Source organism: Paroedura picta, chromosome 8 (assembly GCF_049243985.1).
Source record: "Paroedura picta isolate Pp20150507F chromosome 8, Ppicta_v3.0, whole genome shotgun sequence".
Taxonomy (NCBI): domain Eukaryota; kingdom Metazoa; phylum Chordata; class Lepidosauria; order Squamata; family Gekkonidae; genus Paroedura; species Paroedura picta.
Genome location: NC_135376.1, coordinates 3,492,658 through 3,520,583, shown reverse-complemented (window position 1 = coordinate 3,520,583; position 27,926 = coordinate 3,492,658). Strand labels below are relative to the sequence as shown.

The 27,926-nt window shown below is 48.8% G+C and overlaps 1 protein-coding gene across 1 annotated transcript; it reads right to left on the bottom strand.

The window, feature by feature from the left end:
- Window positions 1-1,776: 1,776 nt before the first annotated feature.
- Window positions 1,777-27,397, bottom strand: LOC143842758 (uncharacterized). The gene is given in 15 exon segments (XM_077347913.1): window positions 1,777-3,371; window positions 3,889-3,978; window positions 5,610-5,736; window positions 6,502-6,572; window positions 8,537-8,651; window positions 8,852-9,328; window positions 10,086-10,650; window positions 14,706-16,065; window positions 20,140-20,313; window positions 20,493-20,606; window positions 22,259-22,385; window positions 22,587-22,660; window positions 25,451-25,547; window positions 25,774-26,226; window positions 27,165-27,397. Coding segments are annotated over 14 exon segments (5,196 nt in total). The 5' UTR covers window positions 26,209-26,226; window positions 27,165-27,397; the 3' UTR covers window positions 1,777-2,001.
- Window positions 27,398-27,926: the final 529 nt, after the last annotated feature.

Sequence of the window (27,926 nt, the reverse complement as noted above, 5' to 3'; positions counted from 1 at the left end):
TATTTGGACTACCAGCCCTCCCAGAAGCTGACAGAATCTTTCCCACTTTCTTTTGCCCCTTTTGCGTAACCCTGTGCTGTGCTAAAGATCTGCTTTGAACCCTGTTCTTTTAACAAATCTTTTAAAGATTTAGTTATTTTTGTTATTCTTTTATATGGTGGATATTGTTTGGTTCATACTTTATATTCTGTGGAAGAATCAACACTTCCCTACAAGGGAATCTCAAGTTGTGAACATTCTAAAAATTAACAAAATATAAATAAAAATAAGAATTAAGATCAGCCAACTGGCCGGAGTTTTTTTTTTCATTTTCTGGCAACATTAACAGTGGCTGGAAATGGAGGAGAAAAGCTGGGAGAACAGAAGTAAAAAAACTTCCCCCTTTTATTATATTTCCAGCATCTGGTTTCTGCCCGTAGCAAGAACTGAGTAGCAGGAGGTGTTCCAATGCCCTTGCCTGAGACCTTCCTTGTCTCCCCGGGTGGGGGGTGGACATCTTCCAGAATTACAGGCCTTCTCCAGATCTACAGTGTCACAGAACGCCCCCCCTCCCCGACCTTCAAATGTGCAAATAATTTGGACACTTGGCTGGAAAATATTTTAGTTTATTATAAGAATTTAGAGAAATGCTAAGTAATGATTTCAAGCGGTACAAAACAGAATTCCAAGAGCGGCAGCACAAAAAACGCTAACCTACAAGCTGACTCTATTTGCTTAGAGGTGGCACTATCCTAGTTCCATGCAAGAAGCCAGCCCCAATATAAAAATCTCTCTATGTAGCTGCAATGAGTCACATGTGAGGGCCAGATGCAATCCAAGCTAGCATCTGCTTCTCAACAGCTGGGCTTCAAGGTGGCAAGACCCAAAGTAGCTCACAGCAGACAGGATTGGGGAGAGATTAGGGTTGTGTTTGGCAGAAAGAGTGAGATTGGCAGATATCCTGAAGTAGCGAGTTTCACAGAAGAGGGCAAGAACTAAAAAGGCCCTACTTTCTGAGCTTTTCTGAAGGCCCAAGACCCGCATCAGAACCATCTGCAGGAATGCTTCATGCTTGTATGGATTCTCCGAGGGACATGAAAATCGGATCTGTCCTTCAAGTTCTTGCCACGATCCTCCTCCTTTGCGTGGACCTCTCCAGGCTAAAGGAGGCATGAGGTGATCCTCAATTTCCTTCCACCAACATAGCCCATCCTTGCTTTCCTCCCTGTGAGATCTATTTGAGCCAAAAGTACCTTCTACAGTCCAATCATTTCAAACTTTTCTTCTCATTTAGAATAAGATTTCTGTGTAGATTGAAGTTTTCTACAAGAGTTTACGCAGATTCGATGCTTTACATCAGGGGTAGTCAAACTGCGGCCCTCCAGATGTCCATGGACTACAATTCCCAGGAGCTCCTGGGAATTGTAGTCAATGGACATCTGGAGGGCCGCAGTTTGACTAACCCTGCTTTACATGGTCTTCACACATTCCTTAAGGTGTGAAGTAAGACAGAAGCTGTTTTCATGGACTAAGCAGTTACTTAGAATGCTGTACAGCAGTGGTCCCCAACCTTTCCGAGGCTGGGGACCGGCAGGGCATCGGGCCGCGCCCCCGCGGACCGCGCCCGTGCGGGCCACGCCCACGGATCGGGCCGCGCCCGCGGGCCGCGCCTACGCCGCGCCCGTGGGCCGCGCCCGCGGATCGGGCCGAGCGGGCGTGGCCCGCACAGGCGCGGCCCGGCCCTGATTCCCTCTCCCCGCCTCCCGCAGTAAGAAGCTTCCCGGGCCGCAAGCTTGCGGCCTGGGAAGTTTTTTACTGCGGGGGCGGGGCGGGGAGAGGGAGCCGCGGCCTGGTGCCATGGCCTTTGCGGCCCGGCACCGGGCCGCGGCCCGCAGGTTGGGGACCACTGCTGTACAGGATTTCTTTTTTAAAAATTCATTTCCCGTTTACATACACACAAATATAAAGCACATATGATAGCCGAAGATTTCCATGACGAGTAAAACTCCACACTCTAAGCATTCAAATGTTTTCTCCTGCATGGGATTTTTGATGATACTTAAGATTCGATCTATGACTGAATCTCTTTCCACACCCTGAGCATTCAAAAGGTTTCTCCCCTGTGTGGATTCTTTTATGATTCTGAACCTTCCCTTTCTCACTGAATCTCTTTCCACACTCTGAGCATTCAAAAGGTTTCTCCCCTGTGTGGGTTCTGAGATGTCGCTGAAGGGCGCTACTCCAACGGAACTGCTTTCCGCACTGTAAGCATTCAAAAGGTTTCTCCCCTCTGTGTGTTCTCTGATGATATTGAAGAGTGCCTCTCTGACTGAATCTCTTCCCACACTCTGAGCATTCAAAAGGTCTCTCCCCTGTGTGGGTTCTATGATGCTGTTGAAGAGTGCTACTCCTACTGAATCTCTTTCCACACTCTGAGCATTCAAAACGCTTCTCCGCTATGTGGGTTCTTTGATGAAGCTGAAGGTTCCAATTCTGACAGAATCTATTCCCATACTCTGAGCATTCAAAAGGATTCTCCCCTAAGTGACTTCTTAGATGGAGATGAAGTTTACTCCTCACGCTGAATCTCTTTCCACACTCTGAGCATTCAAAAGGTTTCTCCCCTGTGTGTGTTCTTTTATGATTCTGAAGTTTCCCTCTTTCACTGAATCTTTTCCCACAGTCTGAGCAGTCAAAAGGTTTCTCTCCTGTGTGGGTTCTCTGATGCCGCTGAAGAGTGCTATTCTGAATGAATCTCTTTCCACAATCTGAGCATTCAAAAGGTTTCTCCCCTGTGTGAGTTCTTTGATGATACTGAAGAGTGCCAGTCTGACTGAATCGTTTCCCACACTCTGAGCATTCAAAAGGTTTCTCCCCTGTGTGGGTTCTTTGATGAATATGAAGATCCCCCTTCCGACTGAATCTCTTTGTACACTCTGAGCATTCAAAAGGTTTCTCCCCTGTGTGCGTTCTTTGATGAAGATAAAGACTCCCCCTCTGACTGAATCGTTTCTCACACGCTGAGCATTCAAAAGGTTTCTCCCCTGTGTGGGTCCTTTTATGAAACAAAAGATTCCTCCTCTCGCTGAATCTCTTTCCACATGCTGAACATTCAAAAGCTTTTTCCCCTCTGTCAGTTATTTGGTACACAAGGAGCTGTGGTCTGTTTTGGAAGTACTTTCCACACTGAATGGAATTAGATGCCTTCGTTATCTTGTGCTTTGGAAAAAGTATATCACTCTTTCTGTCATCTAGCTTCTCAACCATGCAGCCACCTGTGTTCCTCGTAGGACTACCTCCATCCCTGACGTTTTCTTTCAAGTGTTCGTTCTTAACTGTACCTTGCATTGGCAGATGAAGTTCCTCCTCCTCATTCCTCTGATCGTCCTCTGCTAGAATAGAGAGAGAGAGATCCTATCAGTGCCTGGCAGGGCTAGAGGGGACAAAGGACTGCAGGAGGAAACGACTGATGGCCCCTTGGCCCCATCCAGCATGGCTGATTTTAACCACCACCCCACCTTTTTCCTGAATATCTAGTATTTAAGGAGGCCTCACCCCCTCAAGAGCCACAGCTGAACACACTCAGGGATTCTGCTCTTTCAGCTCTTTTTTTCCTAAAGCCAATCTGACTACGCTGGGGGGGGGAGCTGATACCTCCAAAGTCCTCTCCCCTGAAGGTGGGAAGTTTAAGCGACCTGTGCATTTTCTAAAGTGAAAGAGTTTTCCCCCCCAAGATCTCTCACTACTAATTTGCTGAAGAAATCTTCACTAGAATGAAGGCATCTGTTGCCTAAAATTAAGCATTTACTGCCTTCCTGTCCTAGTCTATGAACTATTAATCTTTATTTAACAATTTGCTTTGTATAATCCACACGCTGAGCCAGCTTACTGAATGGGCGGTATACATACCAAATATACTTGTATCTCCGCTTTTGATTCTCAAGACCTCCTGTGAACTTCTGAGAGCAATGATAACAGTCTTAAATTCTTGAAAACTATCTGGAATATATTAATGGAATACTAATCTGAGATGCCATTGAAAGAAAAAGAATCCATTTTTTCCCCAGTTATATCTGGAATATGTTTATGTTGTTTTGGCTAGAAACACCATCATCTACTGCCATCTACTGTCTGGCCTCAACTAGGGCCAGGACATGTTCTGTCCTGGTCCCTACTTGGTGGAATGAGCTCCCAGAGCACATCCAGGCCCTGACAGGGCTGGCACAGTTCTGTAGGGCCTGTAAGACGGAGCTTTTCTGCCAGACCTTTGATTGGGGTCAGTGAAATAGCTACTAGGCCTCCCCAATGAAGCTGCCCCCTAACTTAAGACTAGTTCTGGGTGATCTGATGGTGATTCAGTGCTAGGATTCTGACATCTGATTTGTTTATATGTCCACTGGTTTAAAATTTTATATGCTGACTGCTTGTGTATATGCCGAGTTATTTTAATATTGTGTTTTAACTGAATTTAAAATGCTGTACACTGCCCTGAGCTGGCTTTGCTGGGAGGGTGGCATATAAATATAATAACAATCTCCTAAGAGGCAAAGCATCCAAGGGCTGGCGTATTAAAAGGCCTGGTCCGACTTGCAGGTGTCTGTGATTGGAGTCTCCCTCCAGATAACATCCTGAACTTTTCCAAGGCCAGACTCCAGAATGTGGTAATTGGTGCATTGTGAGACCCTGTGTCCAGTTGTGTAACTAGGAGGGAGCAGGGATTAGGAGGGAGCTGACAGCCTCTGGAAAATTCCATCAACAAGGACACTTCATTGAGTCATTAGGAACACCTAACCCGAGAGCGGCAGAAAGTGCAATACGGGTATAGACACAAGGAAAGTCATGATAATTTTATGCTCATGTCGTGATAATGTGCCTTGATAGTTTCTTGATTCATCACGATGAGTCATTTTATGTGGAGTAACTGAAGCTACAGCTGTAATAGTAATGCTACAACTAAAGATACCATTCAAACCCAGGTCTTTCATGTATTACATAGAACAGTTAGCTTTTCTTGTTTTTCTGTAGCTGAGATGCATAAACTGTGCTGTTCAGTGAAGTCACCCAGTAGAACACAAGCTTTGTTTCTTACTAGGAAGATTTCCAGATCACAGGTGAACCCATCCAGGGGAAGGGAGGGCTGATTCTGTGAAGGTTCAAGGGGGTGGCAGGTTACAGTGGATGAGCGATAGGGTTGTGAGTGTCCAGCATAGTGCAAGAGGTTGAACTAGATGACCCAGGAGGTCCCTTCCAACTCTATGATTCTATGAGTGTTGTAAAGGTTGGCAACAAAGAAATGAAGATCTGGCCTCTTCCAGGGTCTTTCTCAGGGCCTCTCAATCCCTTTACTGCAAGCCAGTTCACCTTCTCTGGCTTGAGTGATGGCCTTAACATTGGCCTCAGTTGCCCCTGGACAACCACACACACATGACCATGTAAAGCTGCCTTCTACTCAATCAGACCACTGAAGTCAGTCCTGTCTACTCAGTCCAGCAGTGCTCTGCCAGTGAGCCACAGCCCCTCCCCAAACAGCAGGACAGGCCTCAAAGGGTGTATTGCTAGTCAATATTTTCATTTGTGCCGAATCACAATGACAGTCATTTGCACCTTTGCCCCCTAGTAAAGATCCTTACCCAAAAAGGCCACATGCCCAGAGTTCTCCAGCATGACTTCCTTGTGCAGAGCTCTTTGACCTGGATCCAGCAGGGCCCATTCTGCCTCGGTGAAAGAGACGGACACCTCCTCCAAGGAAAAGGGACCCTGAAGGAGAAAGCAGATTCCCAACTCAGAGATTATGCCAGGCTAAGATTTTATTTATTTAATTTTTTTTTCATTTACATGCTGCTCTCCGTCGTAGCTCAGAGCGGTTTAAAATGAGCATGAATTGTGTATTGGTATATAAAAATCATTAATGCTCGGCATGGTCAGTGGCAAAAGGAAACGTGGTCGCCAAAGGATCCACTGGCTCGACACGATCAAAGCCAATACTGGGATGACCATGAACCAATTAAAAGAAGCATTCAGAGACAGGGGCACATGGCGAAGACTTTCCTATAGAATCACTGAGGGTCAGACCCGACTGAACAGATAACACCATCATCATATAAAAATCCGGTAACTACATTAACACTGCAGTAGCATCAACAGTAACAATAACCATAAAGTGAGCAATAACAGTCCGTCAGTAACCTTTTATTGGCATAATAAAATATGTATAAAACATATAGAAATAGGGCTTAAAATTTCAACAAAATAATAAAATAGGCCATGGGGTTACATAACTGAACAGATCTGAGCAACAACATTTTTCAGCAGTTAGCATCACCCCCAAACTTGCAATGCACGGATTGCACTGTGGAAGGGAGCAGTCAGGGAAGGGACAGGAAATATGGCTGAGTATGGGAAAAGGAATGGTGTTCAGAGGACTTCTCACAGGGACACCTTGTAAGAATTGCTGAAGCAAAAGACCTCCTGAGAAAGGAGGAGGGACCAGGTCTGCCCCCAGCCCCCCCCCACCTTTCCTACCTGAATTAGAGGTGCAGCAGCCCTTTCCTCACCTCGGAAACGATGTCGGCTCAACAGCCTCTCTTCACTACCTGTTTGTGAGACAGAGAGGGAAGAAAGGAAGGGTGTTTTCTCGTTTGTTCCCTGCTTCAATATGTGGACTTGAAGATCTGTATCTTTTCCTGTTTTCTGTAAACCGCCCAGAGCCCTCGGGGAGGGCAGTATATCAATATAATAAATAAATAAAGATTAAAGACTGTCGATCTCTTAGTGTGCATATCGTAACGAAAAGGGTCTAATCATTTGACAGATTTAAACTGGTGAGAGGTGAAATAAAATAATAATGTAATATTATTCACTGGGTAATGTAATAGATATATCACAGAATCATAGAGCTGGGAGGGACCTCCAGGGTCATCTAGGCCAGGGGTAGTCAACCTGTGGTCCTCCAGATGTCCATGGACTACAATTCCCATTTGCTGGCAGGGGCTCATGGGAATTGTAGTCCATGGACATCTGGAAGACCACAGGTTGACTACCCCTGATCTAGGCCAACTCCCTGCAGAATGCAGGACACTCACAACTCCCTGTCTGTTCTTTGTTCTTTTTAAAGGAATCTTTTTCTTCTGTTCTATCTTATAATTTACAAAAGAGAAAAAAGGAGGGGAAAGGAGAATGTAAATATTAGCCTGGTTTATCTGTTGAATCCTGGTGACTTTTTCTAAATATGGTTCTTCAGGGGAGCTCTCCACACTGTAAACTGATCTGGGCGCCATCTTGGATGACACTCACCATCACATTCGGCCCAGACGAGACATGAGTGCACCTGGAGACTCGGGGGTAACGGAAATGCAGTTTCAGTGTGGCTCTTGGCAAGTTCACAACCAGGTTTTCAGCCAGAGGTAACATCAACATGATACCACATCTGCCACAAGCCCACATCTGCCACAAGCCCCTCCCCAAAGTTCCATCCTCTTCCCCACAGCAGCCCACCAGATCCCCTTCTAAGCACAGGCCCAGAGATCGATCTTTTCCATTTTTATGGGGTACTGGAAGCTGTTTTGCGGAGCTCTGCTGCCCCAGAAAGTGGACACTCCCTTTCTTCACCAGACTGAATAGTTCTGCTGACGTTTGTCTACCTTTTGTCTTTCGGGCCATTTTCAGTTCCTTATACAGAAAGTACGAGATTAATCTTTAAAGTAATGGGAGAAATTGCCCTTTAGATTAGACAGAAATCTGTCTAATCTCCTTTACAAAGCGTAGAATCATAGAATCATAGACCTCCTAGGTCAACTAGTCTAACCCCCTGCACAATCCTATCGCTCCTCCACTGTCACCTGCCACCCCCTTGAGCCTTCACAGAAGCAGCCTCTCCGTCAGATGGCTCTCCAGCCTGTTTAAAAATCTCCAGGGAACCCACCACCTCCCGAAGAAGCCTGTTCCACTGAGGAACCGCTGGAATTTCTTTTTAATTAATTTCATCCCATTGGTTCTGGTCCGTCCCTCCAGGGCAAGAGAGAACAACTCTGCTCCATTTCCTACAGCAGGGGTAGTCAACCTGTGGTCCTCCAGATGTTCATGGACTACAATTCCCATGAGCCCGCCAGCAAACGCTTGCAGGAACTCATGGGAATTGTAGTCCATGAACATCTGGAGGACCACAGACTGACAGTCAGTGACAGTTAATGGACACTGAGTGCCACATATTAACTTTGTTGCTCTGACCCAGATAGCTGAGGAAATCCTATCAGATTTCAGACGCTAAATAGGTCAACCCTGGCTAGCATTTGGATGGAAGAGTTCCAAGGATTTGGATAGAGTTCCTGCAAGGAACACTACAGGTCATAAGGAAGTGGCAGGGAATGGGAGACTACCTCCGAACATCCCTTGCCTGGCTGCCAGAGAATCACTGGCTCCCCTGGCTACATCACACATGCCCTACGATAAATAAATACATAAATAAATACTTTCGGTTGTGTGAAGGTTTTATTTTCTTGATCAGAACTCTCTACCTATCACATTCACATTGTACCCCAATAACATGAAGACTCCTTACCCCAGGAGAGGGCCTCTTGGGCATGCTCCATGTCTTGGGCCCTCTGCCCTTCCTCGGAAGGAGCTCCTTCTGCCTCACTGATCGTGTCTTCTGTCTTCACGGACCATCTTAACATCTGAAACAGTAGTGAGGGAGATGGGTAAGAGATGGAACAGAAGAGACCAAGCAATGGGTCTTGCCCAACTCCCAGAATCTGTGCCCTTCTATCCTGATAAGTCATTGGGAGGGAGAAGAAATTAAATATGGCAGGGAAACATTAGGAGAAGGTCAGATATTGCTGTTTGAATTGGAGGTTCCTGGAGGCAATCCCCTCACCTGCTCTGCCTGCCTCTTCTCCTCCACCTCGCTCAGGAGGAAACCTTCGGCCAGGTCCACCGCCTGGGAACTGGTCTCTGGCCCGCATCCTCTGACCCAGCGCTGCATTTCCTCGGGCAGAATGGCCAGGAACTGCTCGAGGATCACCAGGTCCAGGATCTGCTTCTTGGAGTGCCTCTCCGGCTTCAGCCAATAGTTGCAAAGTCCGTGCAGCTGGTTGCAAACCTCTCGGGGCCCAGCAGCCTCATGGTAGCAGAACCACCGGAAGAGCCGGCAACACTCCTCTGAGCTCACCATGTTCTGAGGTACAATCTCTTGCACAGCTATTTCCCAGAATGCGACGCCAGTTCCGGACTGTCTGGGATGAAGGACTTGCCTCAACATCTTGCCAGTTCCTGGTCCTTCCAAGTCCTGCTGTTCCATCTCCTTCCCCTTCTGTTGGGTTGCCTCCAACTGAGAAAAGATGCCTTTGCTTACCTGAGAAGAAGAGGGAGAGGGGAACAGATCAAAGAGGCAGAGAGAAACCCAAAGAGAATGACGCTACACCACTGACCCTGACCAGGACCCACCCACTGGTTCTCCACAGGAGTTTCAGGGATCCCCAAGATACTTATATATATATCTAGTTTTCATAAAAGGGAGTGCTTTTGAGGCAAGAGGAATTTTCCCTGCACCTTCAGGCCTTCCAGTTCCTCAGGAGAAATTACACGCCACACCCATTTCAAATAGTCCAAACAACCATCAAAAGACAGACTGGCAGCCAACCATTATAAGCACAAGCTCCCCCCCTTCCAATAATCAGTAGAAAAAAAGTCTCACACCTAAAATATGAATAGATGGTTTTATAGAAAGGAAAACCACGCCTTTTCCTCCTTATCATGGGCACCTGAACTCTTTCACTCCCTCAACTGGTCTCAGGGGGTCACTTGCTGACCAAGCGATGCTTCCAAGAGAGAGGGCCGGCGGGCGGTCTCCTTTGCCAAGGCCATCCACACTTGAAGCAGGCCCTGCGGGACTGTCCAAAATGAACCTCCCGTGAATTGTCAAGAGCGAATTTCGATTTTCACTTCGGAATCCGAGGGATTTTTGGCCTCCTTTTCTAGTCCTCCCTCGGGGCTGGTCCGCGAGGGCAATTGCTGCTTCGACTGGGCTTGATCAGAAGCGGCTGTTTGGGCCGCGCATCTCCCCGAGGGCCCCTCGCGGGACCCCCACCCACCCGAGCCCCCAGCCTCACCTCTCGCCCCTTGGCCGGCTCGGCTGCCCCCTTGCAGTCGGAGGGCACCAGGCAGGGGGCCCACCCCTCTCCTCTCCCGCCCGGGAGCGCCGGGAGCCAGGCGGGGGAGGGCGGGAGGCGTCCTCTGGCGGCTCTCTCGGAAGGGGTCGCCCCCTCGTGCCCCGGGGGAGTCTGGGAAACGGGGTCCTTGTTCAGGGGCTCCTCCAGACGCGGCTCCAGGACGCCCCCCCCCCTTTGGCCGGAACCTTCGTGCGCGGCTTCAGTTGCCGGGAGGACGGCGGGGCGGGAGGCGCGAGCGCATGCGCAGTGCCACCCCCCGCGGCTGCCTCTGCTGTCATGGCCGCCCGAGGAGCGAACCGGGAGCGGAAGGGAGAGGGGAGGAGGAGGAAGGGGGTGCAGCCCCCCCCCTCTGGCTCGGTTGCGGGTCCTTCTCTCCTTGGTGGGCAGCGGAAGGGCCCGGCTCCTCCAGCACCCCCGCGGATCCCCCGTTGCCAGCCTCCCGGCCATGGCGGGATTCTTAGTCATTGTTAAGTCTCCCGGAGAGCCAAGATCAGGGGTAGTCAAACTGCGGCCCTCCAGATGTCCATGGACTACAATTCCCAGGAGCCCCTGCCAGCATTCGCTGGCAGGGGCTCCTGGGAATTGTAGTCCATGGACATCTGGAGGGCCGCAGTTCGACTACCCCTGGCCAAGATGGTCCGGAGGGTGGGACCAAGATCGGGGAGACCCGGCTCTGCCTCCCCCGACCCACACCCGCGTGACTTGGAAATGGGATAGGGGACTGCGGCCGCTCACACCTCAACATATCCTACCTCGCAGGGTTGTTAGGAGGATGAAATGTTGCCTTCCGGGTAGCAGGAACAGGGCAGCCCTTACCGCCGGTATCTCTTCCCTTTGGGGGGTTGAGTGAGGCCAACAAAGGCCCCGCAGGCCGAAGGAACGGGTCGTCGTGGGCTTCAGAAGAACTATGGTGGCTCAATTTAAAATCTAGCCTCAAGCAGGACATGAAAGCCGGCGTCGCTGCCCTGCCGAACCTCACACGGCAATTGATATTTTGAGGTTTACTTCCCCTGAACGTGGAGGTTCGGGTTGGGTCCTCGGGGCCAATAGCCCTTATTTATTGATTATATTTATATACCGCTGCCCCTCTCAGACTGTATGGAATTCCCTGTTTAAAGCTCAAGACTGGAATAAATCCTTGTGTGTTGAAAAAGTTTGTTCTGCTAGCTCAGACCACCCTCTTGGACCTATTTAAAGGGACTTCTGACCCGGGGGGAGGGGGAGACACACAGGATAGAAGCTTATAAAATTATCCATGGGTTGAAAAGTGTGCAAAGAACGGTTTCTCCCTCTCAAAATACTAGAACGCGAGGGCATCCAATGAAGCCGGTGGATAGTAGATTCAGGACGGAGAAAAGTAAATGTGAATAAGAAAAAATAACCCTGGTGATTTGTGTTTGGGGGTGAGCACACCTGCCCCCCCCCCACTTCAGACCCTCACAGGAAGGAAAGGGCTCTCCCCCCACCCCCTTGTAAACTTCCTGGATTCCTCTTCCCTCCTAAGGAAGAATGCAGAGAGAATTCAAGAGACAAGTAACTGGCTTCCCCGTTACACCTCTGGCTGGCTCAGATCTTGTCCCGAAGCACTTTTCTAGATCTTGTAGTTTTTTCATACAAAGGGCATTATTGGTAGTTTCTCAATAAAAATATTCTATAAAACAGGGGTAGTCAACTTGTGGTCCTCCAGATGTCCACGGACTACAATTCCCATGCTTTAAAACTACCCCTGCTTTAAAACACTGCCGCTGACTCCCCTCCTTTGGGAAAACGATCCTTTGATACCTACCCTTTGCTTCCTCTCATAGAAGATTTATTGTGACCCTGTCAGGTTTTAAAGAGACATTCCGAGGTGGGTTGACATTGCCTGCCTGGATCCTGTCCAACAGCAGCCGGAGTCAGGACCCAGGAATTCCTTGGAGGTCCCCCATTCAAATACTAGCGGGGGCCAACCTCAGTCAGCTTCTGAGATGTGTCCAGACCCGGCCAGCCTGGCCTATCTCTGAGCCGCAGCATCCTGCCCCAACCCTGCATGGATTATGAGGGAGGGCCAACAGACAGGACTTGACGCTGGTCTACTCTTGATGTCAACGTGGTGTGGATCCAAGTGACCAGATCAGCCATGTCGGGTAGGGGGCCCTCTTCTGGGCTCAGCTAGCTCGGGAGAAAGCCTTACTGGGACAGGTGTGAAGAGGCTGCTCTAGCAGGACTGCTGGATCGGAGAAAAACAAAAACGAGAACATTTCCTGACCCAAACAAAGGTCTAGAACAGGGGTAGTCAAACTGTGGCCCTCCAGATGTTTGTGGACTACAATTCCCACGAGCCCCTGCCAGCGAACGCTGGCAGGGGCTCCTGGGAATTGTAGTCCACGGACATCTGCAGGGCCGCAGTTTGACTACCCCTGGTCTAGAACCTAAAAGAGTCAACACAAAGGAAATGAACCTAAGCCGACACAGGGCGGAACAAAATTCTTATTCTATTTATATATTGCCCTCCCTTGCGGTTCAGGGTGGCTTACATTGGAAGCTTTCAATAAGACAGTACAATAGAACAGCATCTTGATTGGTAACTTTCATTATAACAATACAATATAAACAGCTCTTGGTTTGAATACATAACATTTTAAAACGATGATCCAAGTGTCTTGACTGAAAACCTGGTGGAAGTACCAGTGTATAGTACCAGTATTTTCCTGCTCGGCCAGGGAAGGCGGAGGCAGGTGGTGAGCTGCTAGAGTGCTGGTCCTTTCTGTTCTTACAGGGTGGGAGGCTGTGTGGGAGACAGTGTATAACTTGCAGGAGAGAGAGAAGGGACCTGCTCATTGCCTGGGTGGGAAGGGACTGCAGCTGATTGCAGGGCAAAGGGGGGGGGGTTGCTTGGGGCTGGCTGCTGACTCAGCACTCCAAAAGCCTCTTGGGGGAGGGGGAGTCAAGCCGGAGGGTTCTGTACATATTCAGGGGAGTGCAGGAAGATCCAAGCTACTTCTGCAACGGACCCAAGTGGCTTGGCTGGTGCTGGGGCCCAAGGAGTGACACGCGTGTTCTGTGGCATGTTAGTGTTCTTACCTCGGGGTATCTGCAATTCCACTTGCAGCAAGTGGGAGTTGGTAGCTCTGCTAGAGGAGGAGAGCCAGAGGCCCCGTCCGTCCACGTGGAATTCTACAAAGGAGGGCGAGGAGTTCACGGGCAGAACCCAAGAAGGACTTTTGAGGGAGGAGGGAAAGGCAGCTCACCCAACAGAGGAGCACCCAAAACAGGAGGAAAGTTACAAATAGGCGTGGAAAAGTAAAGAGCTCTTCTGCCCCTTTGAATCTCAGTCACAGGCTCAAGGATTGGCCTGGAGATATTGACACAGGACCAGGAGCGAGGCCCCCCGAAGATTTCCCATGGGCCCCTGCGGACGAGGGGGCCCGCTCTTCTGGTCCCCAGTGCAGGAAGAGGCGGGTCCTGCTGATTGGGGATTCCCTTCTGAGAGGGGTGGAGGCCAGAGTATGTCCACCGGATGTGTAAAATGCGGTATGGATCCTAATTCTGTCAGGTGGATTGAGAACTCGTTGACACATTGTATTCATAGGGTGCTTGTTAATGGTTCAGCCTCCTTTGGGAGGAGAGTGACAAGTGGAGAGCCCCAGGGATCTGTCTTGGGGCCTGTGTTGTTCAACATACTTATAAATCATTTGGATGAGGGATTAGAGGGGATACTTATTAAATTTGCAGATGATACTAGACTGGGAGGGGTAGCAAACACAACGGAAGACAGCAACAGAATGCAGGATGATCTTGATAGGATCGAGAAGTGGGCTAAACTGAATAAAATGAAGTTCAATAGGGGCAAATTTAAAGTTCTGCATTCAGGTAGGAAAAACCAAACACACCAATATAGGATGGGGGAGTTTGTTGTCAGCTTCCCACACCTCTAGTATAAAGGTTGGCCACTCCGTCCCTCAGTATCTCTGTTACTGGGTCGGTGAGCATAAGCAAAGCATGGACTCTGAATGCTGACTCCTTCAATCAATGACTTTTACTTAAAGTTTCCACACGAAGCCCGAGGGATGCCGTTGGGGTGGGTTTGCTGGGTCGCTACGCCTCGGTTCCTGACTCTGAGTAACTCCTGGGTGTCTTCATCCGACAGAGCCCCTGCTTGCTGTCTTCCCTGAAAGATCTATTTGAGGGCTTTAAAGCTGGCTAAAAGCTGCTTCCACAGTCTTACACACTTTGACCATTTCTTCTTGGTTAGGGAACGGTTTTGCTGCAGACGCAAGCTTTCTTCAAGAGCTTATATAGTTCTTAGGCTTTATTCGGTCTGTGGTTGTTTGTTAGATGTGAAATAACAGAAAAGCTCTTTTCACGGACTAACCAGTTACACGTCCTCCCCATGAGTTCATTGATACTGAAAATGTAAAAACAAATTCCTATTTAAATACTTTATAACAAAAAACAAATACTACCACTGTATACAATTTCCATGCTGAGTGAAACTCCACACTCATTAAAAGGTTTCTCCCCTGCGTGGGTTCTTTCATGATGTTGAATTGTCCCATTGATCTGAATCACTTCCCCTACTACAAACATTCAAAAGGTTTCTCCCCGATGTGGGTTCTCTGGTGAGACTGAAGTTTCCCCCTCTGACGGAATCTATTCCCACACTCTGAGCATTAAAAAGGATTCTCCCCTGTGTGGGTTCTTTGATGAATCCGAAGAGCGTTACTCCGTACGAATATTTTTCCGCATTCTAGGCATTCAAAAGGTTTCTTCCCTGTGTGGGTTCTTTGATGTTCCTGAAGAGACTTATTGTGAATGAATCTCTTTCCACACTCTGAGCATTCAAAAGGCTTCTCCCCTGTGTGGGTTCTTTGATGAATCCGAAGAGTGTTACTTCGTACGAATATTTTTCCGCATTCTAGGCATTCAAAAGGCTTCTCCCCTGTGTGGGTTCTTTGATGTTCCTGAAGAGAGTAACTGCGACTGAATGTCTTTCCACACTCTGAGCATTTAAAAGGCTTCTCCCCTGTGTGGGTTCTTTGATGTTCCTGAAGAGAGTAACTACGATTGAATGTCTTTCCACACTGTGAGCATTCAAAAGGCTTCTCCCCCGTGTGTGTTCTTCGATGTTCCTGAAGAGAGTAACTGCGAGTGAATGTCTTTCCACACTGTGAGCATTCAAAAGGTTTCTCCCCTGTGTGGGTTCTTTGATGAATCCTAAGAGTGTTACTCCATCTGAATCTCTTTCCACATCCTGAGCATTCAAAAGGCTTCTCCCCTGTGTGCGTTCGTTGATGTTCCTGAAAAGAATTGCTGCAATTGAATCTCTTTCCACACTGTGAGCATTCAAAAGGCTTCTCCCCTGTGTGGGTTCTTTGATGTTCCTGAAGAGAGTAACTGCGACTGAATGTATTTCCACACTCTGAGCATTCAAAAGGTTTCTCCCCCGTGTGTACTCTTTGATGTTGCTGAAGAGAATAACTGCGACTGAATGTCTTTCCACATTGTGAGCATTCAAAAGGTTTCTCCCCTGTGTGGGTTCTCTGGTGAGACTGAAGATCCGCCCTCTGACGGAATCTGTTTCCACACACTGAGCATTGAAAAGGTTTCTCCCCTGTGTGTATTTTTTGATGTTGCTGACGAGAAGAACTGTGATTGAATGTCTTTCCACACTCTGAGCATTCAAAAGTCTTCTCCCCTGTGTGGGTTCTTTGATGAGACTGAAGATCTCCACTCCGACTAAATCGCTTTCCACACTCTGAGCATTCAAAAGGCTTCTCCCCTCTGATAATTCTTTGGTACGCAAGATGCTGTGATTTATTACTGAAGTACTTTCCACTCTGATTAGATTTACTTGCCTTCATTATCTGCCGCTTTGATAAATGTACATTATGCTTTCTGCCCCCTTGCTTCTCAGCCACGTTCCTCTGATCATCCTTTGCTGGAATAAACAGAGAGATTCTGTCAGCGCCGGAGAGGGCTGGAAGGCAAGTGCAGCAGGAAAGGCCTCATGGCCCCTTGGCCTTATGCAGCATCCTGATCTTAACCGCCCCTCCACATTCCCCTGGAGATCTAGTCTTTACCCCCTCTTACGGGGTAAACAATTGTTGTTTACAATACTGTTTACAGTATTGAGTCTGCCATGAAAACGCTAGAGGGCGTCACCCCAAGGTGCTTGCACAGGGGATACTTTTACCTTTATACCTATTGTTGTTGTTGTTAGTTGCAAAGTCATGTCCAACCCATCGCGACCCCATAGACAATGATCCTCCCCGGAATCCATTTAAGCTCGCACCGACTGCTTCAGTGACTCCATCCAACCATCTCATTCTCTTGTCGTCCCCTTCTTCTTTTGCCCTCAATCGCTCCCAGCATTAAGCTCTTCTCCAGGGAGTCCTTCCTTCTCATGAGGTGGCCAAAATATATAGGTATCTATACCTATAGGTATTAATAAAGCCATGCAGTGAAAAGCCATCTCAGTATTAGAAGACTCTATAGATCAGACCCTGCAAACTCACACCACACTCATCACTCTCAGACTTCAGGATGAAGCTTTAAGTAAAAGCCTTTATTTGGAGAATCAGGATTCAGGATCTGCGCATCACCTAAGCTCTTAGACAGGAATCCTGACAGAGACGCTAGGAAACGGGGTTGCATAGAATATACATCTGGGCTCTAGAAGGGGGACTAAGAATTGGTTTTCAGCAGCAACCTGGGTCCTCACAGGAAAAGAGCAATAGCATTCTCTGATCTCAAAGGTACCCAGCCAGCCATCTGGTGTTTAGACTGCCTTACCAGCAAAGTCAGCCTTGGACAGAAAGATAAGGCCCTGGAAGCAGGACGAGTCTGTGAAATGCAAGTAGGAGATGGGAGGGGCACTGCCTAGAAGATCCAGGGAGGTGCCACAACTCAGCGGCAGATCCGGGAGCATAAGGAAATAACACAACTTCAAAAGATCAAGACCGTGGGTCAGAAACTAGGGATTCACGACACTATATTATAATACCTCAGTATTCTTCCATAGCAGTATGTATTTAGTCTCAAGGCGTCTGGCAGTCTGATGTTCCAGGATCTTTGTAAACAACTACCTTGAAGACACCTGTTTACAGAAACTGTGCCTTATCTGTGGTAAGGGACAATAACATTGTGGTATCACGCCAAACCTTGATATCGGCCAGTGCCCATTGCCCCATTTATTCAGGATGGAGTCCCACAAGGAGCAGTCATCTCTCCTCCTCCTCCTCTTTAATATCTTCATGTGCCCTCTTGCTCAGCTGGTGCAGAGGTTTGGGCTGGGTTGCCATCAATATGCAGATGACACCCAGCTCTTCCTCCTGATGGATGACCGCCCTGACTCTCCCCCAGAAGTATTAGCCAGCTGCCTGGAAGCAGTGACGAGGTGGCTCAAGCAGAGTCATCTGAAGAGCAACCCTACAAAGACAAACCCTACAAAGTCCAGTGGCTGGGCAGGAAGGGACCATGTGAGGAAGCGTGTCTGCCCATCTTGGATGGAGTGCAGATATCAGTGTCTCAGTCCACCAGGAACCTGGGCATGGAAGCCCAAGTCACAAAGGTAGCGCAGCTGGCATTTTACCACCTCCACCAAGCCAAGCTACTTGCACCCTACTTGGCCCCGGAACACCTAGCCAACAGTCACCTCTAGACTGGGCTTCTGCAACTTGGTCTACGCAAGCCTACCCGTATGTTCCGCCATCTCCAACTGGTGTGGCCTGGGCCCAGTGTACCTGAGAGACTGCCTCCCTGCCTATACCCCCAAAAGAGCCTTATGCTCCGCCACCTCCAACTGGCTATGGATCCCTGGCCCCAGAGAAGCACGTCAGACCTCAACAAGGGCCACAGCCTTCTCAGTCCTGGCCCACACCTGGTGGAATGAGCTCCCTGAAGAAATCAGGGCCCTGCCCAATCTCCCACAATTTCACAGAGCCTGCAAAAGGGAGCTCCTCCACCAGGCATCTGCTTGAGGCTGATCAACCCCAAAACATCAGGTGGTTCCCCCCCCCAATACCCCCTCCATGACTGAACAATCTGACCTACCCAAGGTCTTACCAATGTTACTGTCCCTCTTAAAATATTGTTCTGGTTGACATGTTACGTTATGATTGTTATGCTAGAATTATAGCCTGTTGTAGCTGATACAATGGGCGCTAGCATGAGGGAGGGGGGAAATAGCAAAGAGAGAGGGAGGTAGAAAGGAAGAGAGTGATTAAGATAGAGAGATAGAAAGATGATAGATAAAGATAAACAGAAACGGAAAAGAGAGTGTTAGCCAGAAATATCAGTAGTAGGAAAGTGGGAGAGATAGACAGGACAAACAAAATAGAGAGAAAAAGAGAGGGAGAAGAAGACAGAGAATCAGAGAGAAAGAGAATGAAAGAGATAGAAATTAAGACACAGAGAAATGTAATGGAAGAGAGGGGTAAGAAGAGGGAGAGAGAAAAAGACAGAGATATAGAAGGAGAGATGTAGGAAGAGGTAGAAAGAGACAGGAGAGAGAGAGAGAGAGAGAGGAAGTGGGGAAGGGTTGGCTGGGGCTTTTCTGTCCCAGTGAGGCTGGGAGAGGTGGCAACAGGTGGGGGGAATGGAAGCAATACCTTCTCCCAACACTTACTGTTGGAGCAGGAGCATTCCCGCGGCCTCTGCGAGACCACGAAAGTGCTTCCGGGGCCATAGGAGAACACAGCCTCTCTCCCCCCACGCTCACTGTTGGGTCTGGAAGTGCTCCCGTAGCCTCTGAGGGATGCTGCAGATTAAATTTTTTCCCAATTCCCATTTACATATACAGAAACATAAAACAGATACTATAGATGTACACAATTTCCATGCAGAGTGAAATCACACAATCTGAGCATTCCAAAGGTTTCTCCCCTGTATTAGTCCTTTGAGTATGCTGAAGTGCTCTTTCAATGCTATGAACATTCAAAAGGTTTATCCCCTTCATGGGTTTTTTGGTGCACTTGAAGATGCCCACTCTGACGGAATCTCTTTCCACACTCCAAGCATTGAAATGTTTTCTCCCCTGTGTGGGTTTTATGATGATACCGAAGAGCGTTACTTTGCCGGAATCTCTTTCCACACACTGAGCATTCAAAAGGTTTCTCCCCTGTGTGGATTGTCTGATGAGATTGAAGATTCCGCCTGTGATGGAATCGCTTTCCGCAATCTGAGCATGCAAAAGGTTTCTCACTTGTATGAGTTTTTTGATGAGACTGAAGATCATCGCTCCAACTGAATCTCTTTCCACACTCTAAGCATTGAAATTGTTTCTCTCCTGTGTGGGTTCTTTGATGATACTGAAGATGGCTATTCTGACGGAATCTCTTTCCACACTCTGAGCATTGATAAGGTTTCTCCCCTGTGTGAGTTCTTTGATGATTCTGAAGAGTGCTACTCCGACTGAAACTCTTTCCACACTCTGAGCATTGAAAAGGTTTCTCTCCTGTGTGGGTTCTTTGATGATACTGAAGAGTGTTACTATGTCGGAATCTCTTTCCACACACTGAGCATTGAAAAGGTTTCTCCCCTGTGTGAGTTCTCTGATGTTGCTGAAGAGTGCCACTCCTACTGAATCTATTTCCGCACACTAAGCATACAAAAGGTTTCTCCCCAGTGTGGGTTCTTTGATGATCCTGAAGAGTCCTACTATGACTGAATCTAATTCTGCATACTGAGCATTCAAAAGGTTTCTCCCCTGTGTGGGTTCTATGGTGGAATTGAAGATTTCTATTCTGGCTGAATTTCTTTCCACACACGGAACACTGAAAAGGTTTCTCCCCTGTGTGGGTTCTTTGATGATTCTGAAGCATGTTACTTTGACGGAATCTCTTTCCACACACTGAGCATTCAAAAGGTTTCTCCCCTGTGTGGATTTTCTGATGAGAGTGAAGATTCCGCCTGTTATGGAATCGATTTCCACACTCTGAGCACGCAAAAGGTTTGTCACTTGAGTGGGTTCTTTGATGAGACTGAAGATCATCATTCAGACTGAATCTCTTACCATATGCTGAGCATTCAAAAGGTTTCTCCCCCATGTGGGTTTTCTGATGAGACTGAAGATGGCTACTCCGACAGAATCTGCCTCCATTTCTCATGCTTTCTTTCAAGTCTTCGTTTTTGGCTCTATCTTGCTGATGAAGTTCCTCACCCTCCTCATTCCTTGGATCATCTTCTGCTGGAATAAACAGAGGGATCCTATCAGCACTTGAGAGGGCTGGACAGGCTAAAGGAATCTATGTTTCTGCAGTGGGAAAGGATTGATGGCCCCTTGGCCTCACCCAGCCTCTCTCATCAGAAATCCCCCCATGGCTGCTCCTTGCTTCTTCCTGTGAGATAACCGTGAAGGATGCTCACTCTCAGCCAGCTCACTTGGGAAGGAAATATGCTCTTGGGATCCTCTTGGGGAACTCGCCAGCCTTCTTTCAGCTACAAGGCCTGTCTCTACCAGTGAATCTCTTATACTTCTGGCTTCCTTGGCAAGAGAGGGAGAGACAGAGAGAGAAAGAAAGAGATAAAGTGTTCATTCTAATAAGGGGAATGAAGAAAATTCAGAAGTAAGTATTCTTCTGGAGGGACAGAAGCATGTTCATAATAAGCCCCTCTTATGTATCCAGTCAAAGACTAAGAAACCTAACACCTGGTCCAACTTGCAGGTGCTCATGGTTTAAGGGTCCCTACAGCTAACATCCTTATCTAGTTTAAGTCCACAATCCAGAATGAGGAATTTGTACACATTGAGAATCTGTATCTAGCTGTGCCTATGGAAAATTCTGTCTAGGATTCTTCCTCCCCACATCAGTTCACACCACTTTCTCCTCTCTTGCCTGTTCCAGGAGGATGCGCTTGAGAGCCTCAGATAGGTCAATTAGTGACAAGGTACTTCTTTGGACCCAGTCAAGAAATTAGGTTATAGCAATACAAGTCTCCCAGGCACCTTTTTTTGGGGGGGGGGCCATTCTGATCTTCTTTTAGCCCTCTGCCACGTCCCACCTACACCTCCTGTTTCTTGCCCTATTGGTTCCTGCCTCTAGGCATCACCCTTAAAGAGCTTTCATGGGCTCTGACTGAGGTTTTCAAGGTTCCTGCCCCTCCGCTGCCCAGCTCCCTGAACTAGTTCCTACGTGGCATTTGGGTGCAGTTGGGGCCTCTTCCCTGCTTTCTGCTATTTTCTTTCAGGGAGTATGGTCGCCTGCAGTGTCTCTTGGCTTCCTGATTTCTGACAACCTCCTGGTTTCTGCACCTGTGCTGCTTGCTCTCTCTTGGGCCCCTGCAAACCCAGTTCCGTGTTTGGCCTCATCCGATGAAGCCAGACTCCCTGGACTGTGTCACAGGTATGGAGAGTAAGAGGCTGCTGCCACGAGGGATATGGTCTGCAGACCAGGACAAACAAGGTGCCATCCAATACCACGTCTTTTGTGTATTAGTCAGCTTTTTTGTTTTTCTGTTGCTGAGGTGCATAAACTGTACTGTTTACTGAAGTCTTATTTTTAAATCCCCAAAGGGTCTGCTTGACTTCTGTACGCTCTCCTTGTGATTCCACTGAAATGGGTGCTGCTCAGGTACAAAGAGGAGTGACCTGGGAGGATCCAGGCCTCGTTTCTTGACAAGATCATTTTCAGATCACAGGCAGAGCAGATGTTTGAAAGCGTGTGTTGTAAAGGTTGGCAACTGATAAATGAGGATTTGGCCCCTTCCAGAGTCTCTCTCTGGGCTTCTCATCCCCTTTCCTGCATTCCAGTTCACATTCTCTGGCTTGAGTGGTGGCTAGAAGACTGGCCTCAGTTGCCCCTGGACAGGCACACACACTCGGACACGTGGAGCTGCCTTCTACTCAAGGAGACTCTGGATTCACTGAAGTCAATCCTGTTTACTTAGCCCAACAGCAGCTCTCCAGAGTCTCAAGCAGAAGTCTTTCACCTCTCCTCATACATGATTTTTTTAACTGGAAATGCCGGGGATTGAACCTCAGCCAATCTGCACACCAATAAGATCCTCTGCCAGTGAGCCAAAGGCCCTCTCTAAGTAGCAGGACAGGACTCAGCGCACGTCTCCCAATCTCAAATCCAGCCTCATCACAACAGCAGCCCTTTGCACCTTTGCCCCCTAGGAAAGATCCTTACCCAGGAAGGCCACATCCCCAGAGTTCTCCAGCATGACTTCCATGTACAGAGCTCTTTGTCCTGGATCCAGCAGGGCCCATTCTGCCTCGGTGAAAGAGACAGACACCTCTTCCAAGGAAAAGGGACCCTGAAGGAGAAAGCAGATTCCCAACTCAGAGATTATACCAGGCAGAGATTGTACAGTGGGAGGGAGCATTAGGGAAAGGTATAGATGGCTTAGTATGGGAAAGGGAATGGTGTTCAGAGGATTTCTTGCCTGAACACCTTGTCAAACCTACAGAAGCAGAAGCTCTCTTGAGAAAGGCTACCCAGTGCTCATCTCTCCTACCTGGACTGGAGGTGCAGCAGTCCTTTCCACAGCTCTGAAATGATGACGACTCAACAGCCACTCTTGGTTGCCTGCTTGTTAGACAAAGGAGGAAGGAAGAAGGAAGGGTGCTTGCTTGTTAGTTCCCTGCATCAATATGTAGACTTGAAGGTTAAAGACTGTAGATCTCGGAGGATGCATATCGTAATGAAAAGGGTCTAATGAATTGACAGTGGATGAGATTTAAACTGGTAAGAGGTGAAGTAAAATAATAGTGTATTTTTATTCACTGAGTAACGTAATAGTACAAAGATATATGATGTCTCTTCTTTGTTCTTTTTCTTATTATCTTTTCCTTCTGTTCTTTTATAATTAAAAAAGAACAAAAGGGGGGAGGAGAAAATTTAGAAGATGTGTGGTCTTTATATCCCGCTTTTCCCTACCAGAAGTCTCAAAGCAGCTTACAATCGCCTTTCCTTCCTCTCCACACTACAGACACCCTGTGAGGCAGGTGGGGTTGAGAGAACCCTGATGTTATTGCTCTGTGAGAACTTTATTATCAGGGCTGTGATGAGCCCAAGTGCGTACTGTAGATTAACTTTTTGTTGACTTGACCTGGATAGCTGAAGAAAGCCCTATCCCCATCAGATTTCGGAAACTGAGCAGGGTCAGCCCTGGCTACTACAAGTAAGCAAAGAGGAAACAAAAACCCATCCTGAGATACAGGCAAAAAACAAAAGGCTAGGGATAAAATCAATTTTAGAAAAATATAAATAGTTTAATATAGGAGCTCCTATTTTTAAGAACCACACAAGAGTATTATTATTATTATTATTATTATTATTATTATTATTATTATTATTATTATTATTACTATTACAGAATCACAGAGTTGGAAGGGGCTATACAGGCCATCAAGTCCAACCCCTTGCTCAACGCAGGATCAGCCCAAAGCATTCTAAAGCTTATTAATATTGGATTTCTAGCCTGCCGCTCCCCTAAGGCTCGCGGTGGGTGACAACATGTAAAAACCCCATAAAACCCCTAATACATAAAAACACCTAAAAACACCCCCCCCACCTGATAGCGGCGGAACTATCCGGGAAATATTATTTCCTGTTTCTTTAAACATTTGAGCTTTTATAATGAACTGCTTACATTTTTCTAAAATTGATTTTATCCCTAACCTTTTTGGTTCATGCCAATCATGGCTACTGTCTGGATGGGAGACCTCCAAGGATTTCGTTCCTGCAAGGTACACGAGGGGGTTATGATGCAGTGGCACCCTTCGCCTGGCTGCTGGACCATCCATAGCTCTCCACGACACATGCCATACAATGAATAAATACTTTGTGTTTCATTAAGGAGGTTTTTAAAAATTGCCTTGAACTCTCTAGAAGAGAAGAAGAGTTGGTTCTTATATGCCGCTTTTCCCTACCTGAAGGAGGCTCAAAGCGGCTTACAGTCGCCTTCCCATTCCTCTCCCCACAACAGACACCCTGTGGGGTGGGTGAGGCTGAGAGAGCCCTGATATCACTGCCCGGTTGCATGTGGGGGAGCGCAGAATCGAACCTGGCATGCCAGATTAGAAGTCCGCACTCCTAACCACTCCGCCAAACTGGCTCTCTACCTACTGAGTAACACCCAGCTTTTCCTCATGATGGATGGCCACCCTGATTCACCCCCAGACTCATTATCCCGATGTCTGGAAACAGGGATGGTCCAGCTCAAGCAAAGCCGTCTGAAACTTAATCCTTCAAAGATGCCCCTGTGGTTTGGTAGGGAAGGTCCAGGCGAGAAAGTGCGACTGCCCTACCAGGATGGCCCCCAGGCAGGCAGGCAGGCAACTATCAGTTACACACTCTGCCAGGAACCTGGGCGTGATCTTTGACACCTCACTCTCCGTGGAGGGACAGGTCACAAGAGTAGCTTGGCTAGCATTCTTCCCCTTGCATCGAGCCAAGCTACTAGCGCCCTACCTGGTCCCAGAACACCTAACCACATCCAGGCGACAGTCACCTGTAGGCTGGATTCCTGCAACTCGCTCTACACAGGCCTACCCTTATCCCTGATCCGGAAACTTCAACCAGTGCTGAATGCAGCAGCTAGTGCTCTTATAGGAACTCCTTGGAGCGGCCACATCCGGCCCATACTCCAACGGTTGCACTGGCTACAAGTTGACTACTAGATCAAGCTTAAGGTCCTGGCAATCGCCTTCAAAGCCTTACGCAGTCTGGGCCCTGAGTACCTGAGAAACCACCTCTCTACCTATGCCCCCCAGAGGGCATTATGCTCCGCTTCCATCAACAAGTTGGTGGTCCCTGGCCCCAGGGAAGCTCATCTGAACTCAACCGGAGCCAGGGCTTTCTGTCCTGGCCCCCATGTGGTGAAATAAGCTCCCGGATGACTTCTGAGAGCTGCTGGAGCTAAAACAATTCTCTGGACCTGTAAAATGGAGCTCTTTCACCAGGCTTTCGGTCGAAACAAGTGAACCAATCATGAACCAGAGCCCAGAGGCTCTCCCACCATCAGCTGCACCCACAGAAGATCTGCAGTACAGTAAAACTGAATCACATGTCCCATTACTGACTGTTAAATTTTATTTATATTCATATTTATATACCACCGTTCTCAAATGTCTTGCGGCAGTTTACAAAAATACATGAAAACAGTAAAATCCCAGAAAAAAACATTTGTAAACTGTTCTATTTTGGTACAAGTTCCTATTGTTAAAAATGTTATATATTTCAAATCAAGATATTCCATATTGTGAAAATTCCAAGGTAAGCTGCTTTGAGACACGAGGGAGGGAGGTATATAAATATAATAAAATTAATGAAATTCAAATTGTGCCCCAGTCACATCCACCCACGAGGAGTCCTTACCACAGGAAAAGGCAGCTTGTACCCTGTGCCCTTCCTCCGAAGGAGCTCCTTCTGCTTCGCTGATTGTAGTTTCTATCTTGACGGATGGTCCCAACACCTGAAACAGCAGCAAGGGAGAGGGGTAAGAGATGGAAAGTAAGAAACCAGGCTGTGGGCCCTGCCCCATTCCCAATATCTCCAGCCTTCTTTCAACTGACCTGGTGACTTATCAGGAGGGAGAAGAAATTAAATTTGGATGATTAACCCTTGGACAAATCTCTAGCAGGGAAACTCTAGGTGGTCAGATATTTTCCCTTCAATTGGAGATATCTGAAGGAACTCACCTGCTCTGCCTGCCTTTTCTCCTCTGCTTCACTCAGGAGGAAACCTTCGGCCAGGGCTACTGCCTGGGAACTGGTCTCTGGGCTGCATCCTCTGACCCAGTGCTGCATTTCTTTGGGCAGGATGGCCAGGAACTGCTCCAGGATCACCAGGTCCAAGATCTGCTTCTTGGAGTACCTCTGCGGCTTCAGCCAGTAGTTGCAAAGTCCATGCAGCTGGCTGCAAACCTCTCGGGGCCCAGCAGCCTCATGGTAGCAGAACTGCCGGAAGAGCTGACAACGGTCTTCGGAGGTCACCATGTCTTTAGGCAGGATCTCTGGCACTGCCATTTCCCAAAATCCAACAGCAGTCCCTGCCTGTCTGGGATGAGGGTCTTTCCTCGACGTCTTGCCAATTCCTGGTCCTTCCAGGTCCGGCTGGTCCATCTCCTTCCCCATCTGCTGGATTGTCTATGACTGCAAAAACGTGCTTTTACTTACTTAGGAAGAAGAGGGAGAAGGGAATAGATCAAAGAGGCACAAAGAAATCCAAAGCTATACCACTGACCCTGATCAATGAAGCTATACCATGGACCTGGCTCAAGATACACCCAATGGTTCTTCACAGCAGTTTTGGGGACCCCAACGGTATTTATATATAGATTTCATAGAAAGGAGTGCTTCTGAGGTGAGGTTTCTCCCTAAAAATTCAGGCTCTCCAATCCCTCAGTAGAAATGACATAAAACATCCATTTCAAATAGTCCCAACAACCAAAATACAGATTAACAGCTAATATTGTAAGCCAACCCCCCTTCCGGTAATCGGAAGAAGAAATTCTCAGATGTACAATAGTGACATAGTTTTATAGAATGGACATTGGCTACTTTCCCTCCATACCAGGAGCCCCCCAACTCTTAAACTCCCTTGAAGGGACTCGGGGGGGGGGGGGGGTGTCACTCGTTGACTAACCCGCCGTGCCAAAACAGGGCCCTTCTGACGTCTCTGCAAAGGCCGGCCCCCCGCGAGGCCTTCTTTCCGAGGAGCCGCCAGGGCTACGGCCTGAAAACCCCAAGCTAGCCTAGACCAACCACCCAGTGACCATTTGTGGCCTGGCTGGATGAAGGCCCTGGAGTGCCCCCCCCTCCCCCGCGCCCACCCTCCTCCCGGACAGCGGCCGGCCATTCGCGACTGACTGGCGGGATACGGAGCCTGGCTCAGGGGGAGGCGGCGCTTCTGGCGGAGACGCCGAGGAAGGCCTCACGTGGCAGGAGACCCCCGGCGCGGGGCCCTGGGGGGGGGGAGGGGGCTTGGTGCTCCTCCTGAAAGGGCGGGGCCAGCGGCGAGATCTGAGGGGCGGGGCGGGGCGGGATTCGAAAGCCGTTGCTGTGGCGGTTGAACCGTTGCTGTGTCTCACCTGCCGGGAGGGGCGCCGCGGCCCTTGGGTGGCCCCCAGGCGGGCGGGCGGGGGATGGGGGACCCCTCGGGAAGGAACCAGCCCCCCCTCCCCTCCCGGGCTGCCCAGACGGGGGTCGGGAAAGAAGGAGCCCGGCCGCGAAGGGAGTCCCGGGGCAGCCTGCGGGGTCCGCCTCTCCCCTCTTCCGGCTGCTCGTTTGGCGGAACCTCCGTGCCGGGGAAGCGGTTGCCGGGGGGACGCCTGGGCGGGGCGTTCGTGCGCATGCGCGCTGCGTTTCCTAGGGCGGCCCTCAGGAGGATCTCCCGCCCTCGTTGGCAACGGGAGGGCTCGTCTGCTCCCGCCCGGGGCCTCCAGGACGCGGCGGGATTACGAGTTATTCTGGAACTCCCCGGCTAGCCCCGGGAGTTGGCTGGGGGACTTGCGGCCCGTCACACCTCTCGCACTGGCCAACCTCTCAGGGATGTTGTGAGAGTCAAATAGAGGAGGAGGACGTCTGCTTTGGTCCCCAGTGGGTCGGCATCCCCCCCCCCCCTCCCTGGGAAATTGCTGCGGGACCTGGGGCCGCTCGCACCTCTCGGCCTAACCTACCTCACAGGGTTGTTGTGAGGGTCGAATAAAGAAGAAAGACATCCACTTTGTTCCCGATTGGGCAGAAAGCTGGGTCTGAATCCCCACTCCTGCCTTGTGAATTGGTGGGGGGAACCTTGGGCCAGTCAAGCCTCTCAGCCTAACCTTCTTCACCAAATCGTCCCCCCCCACACA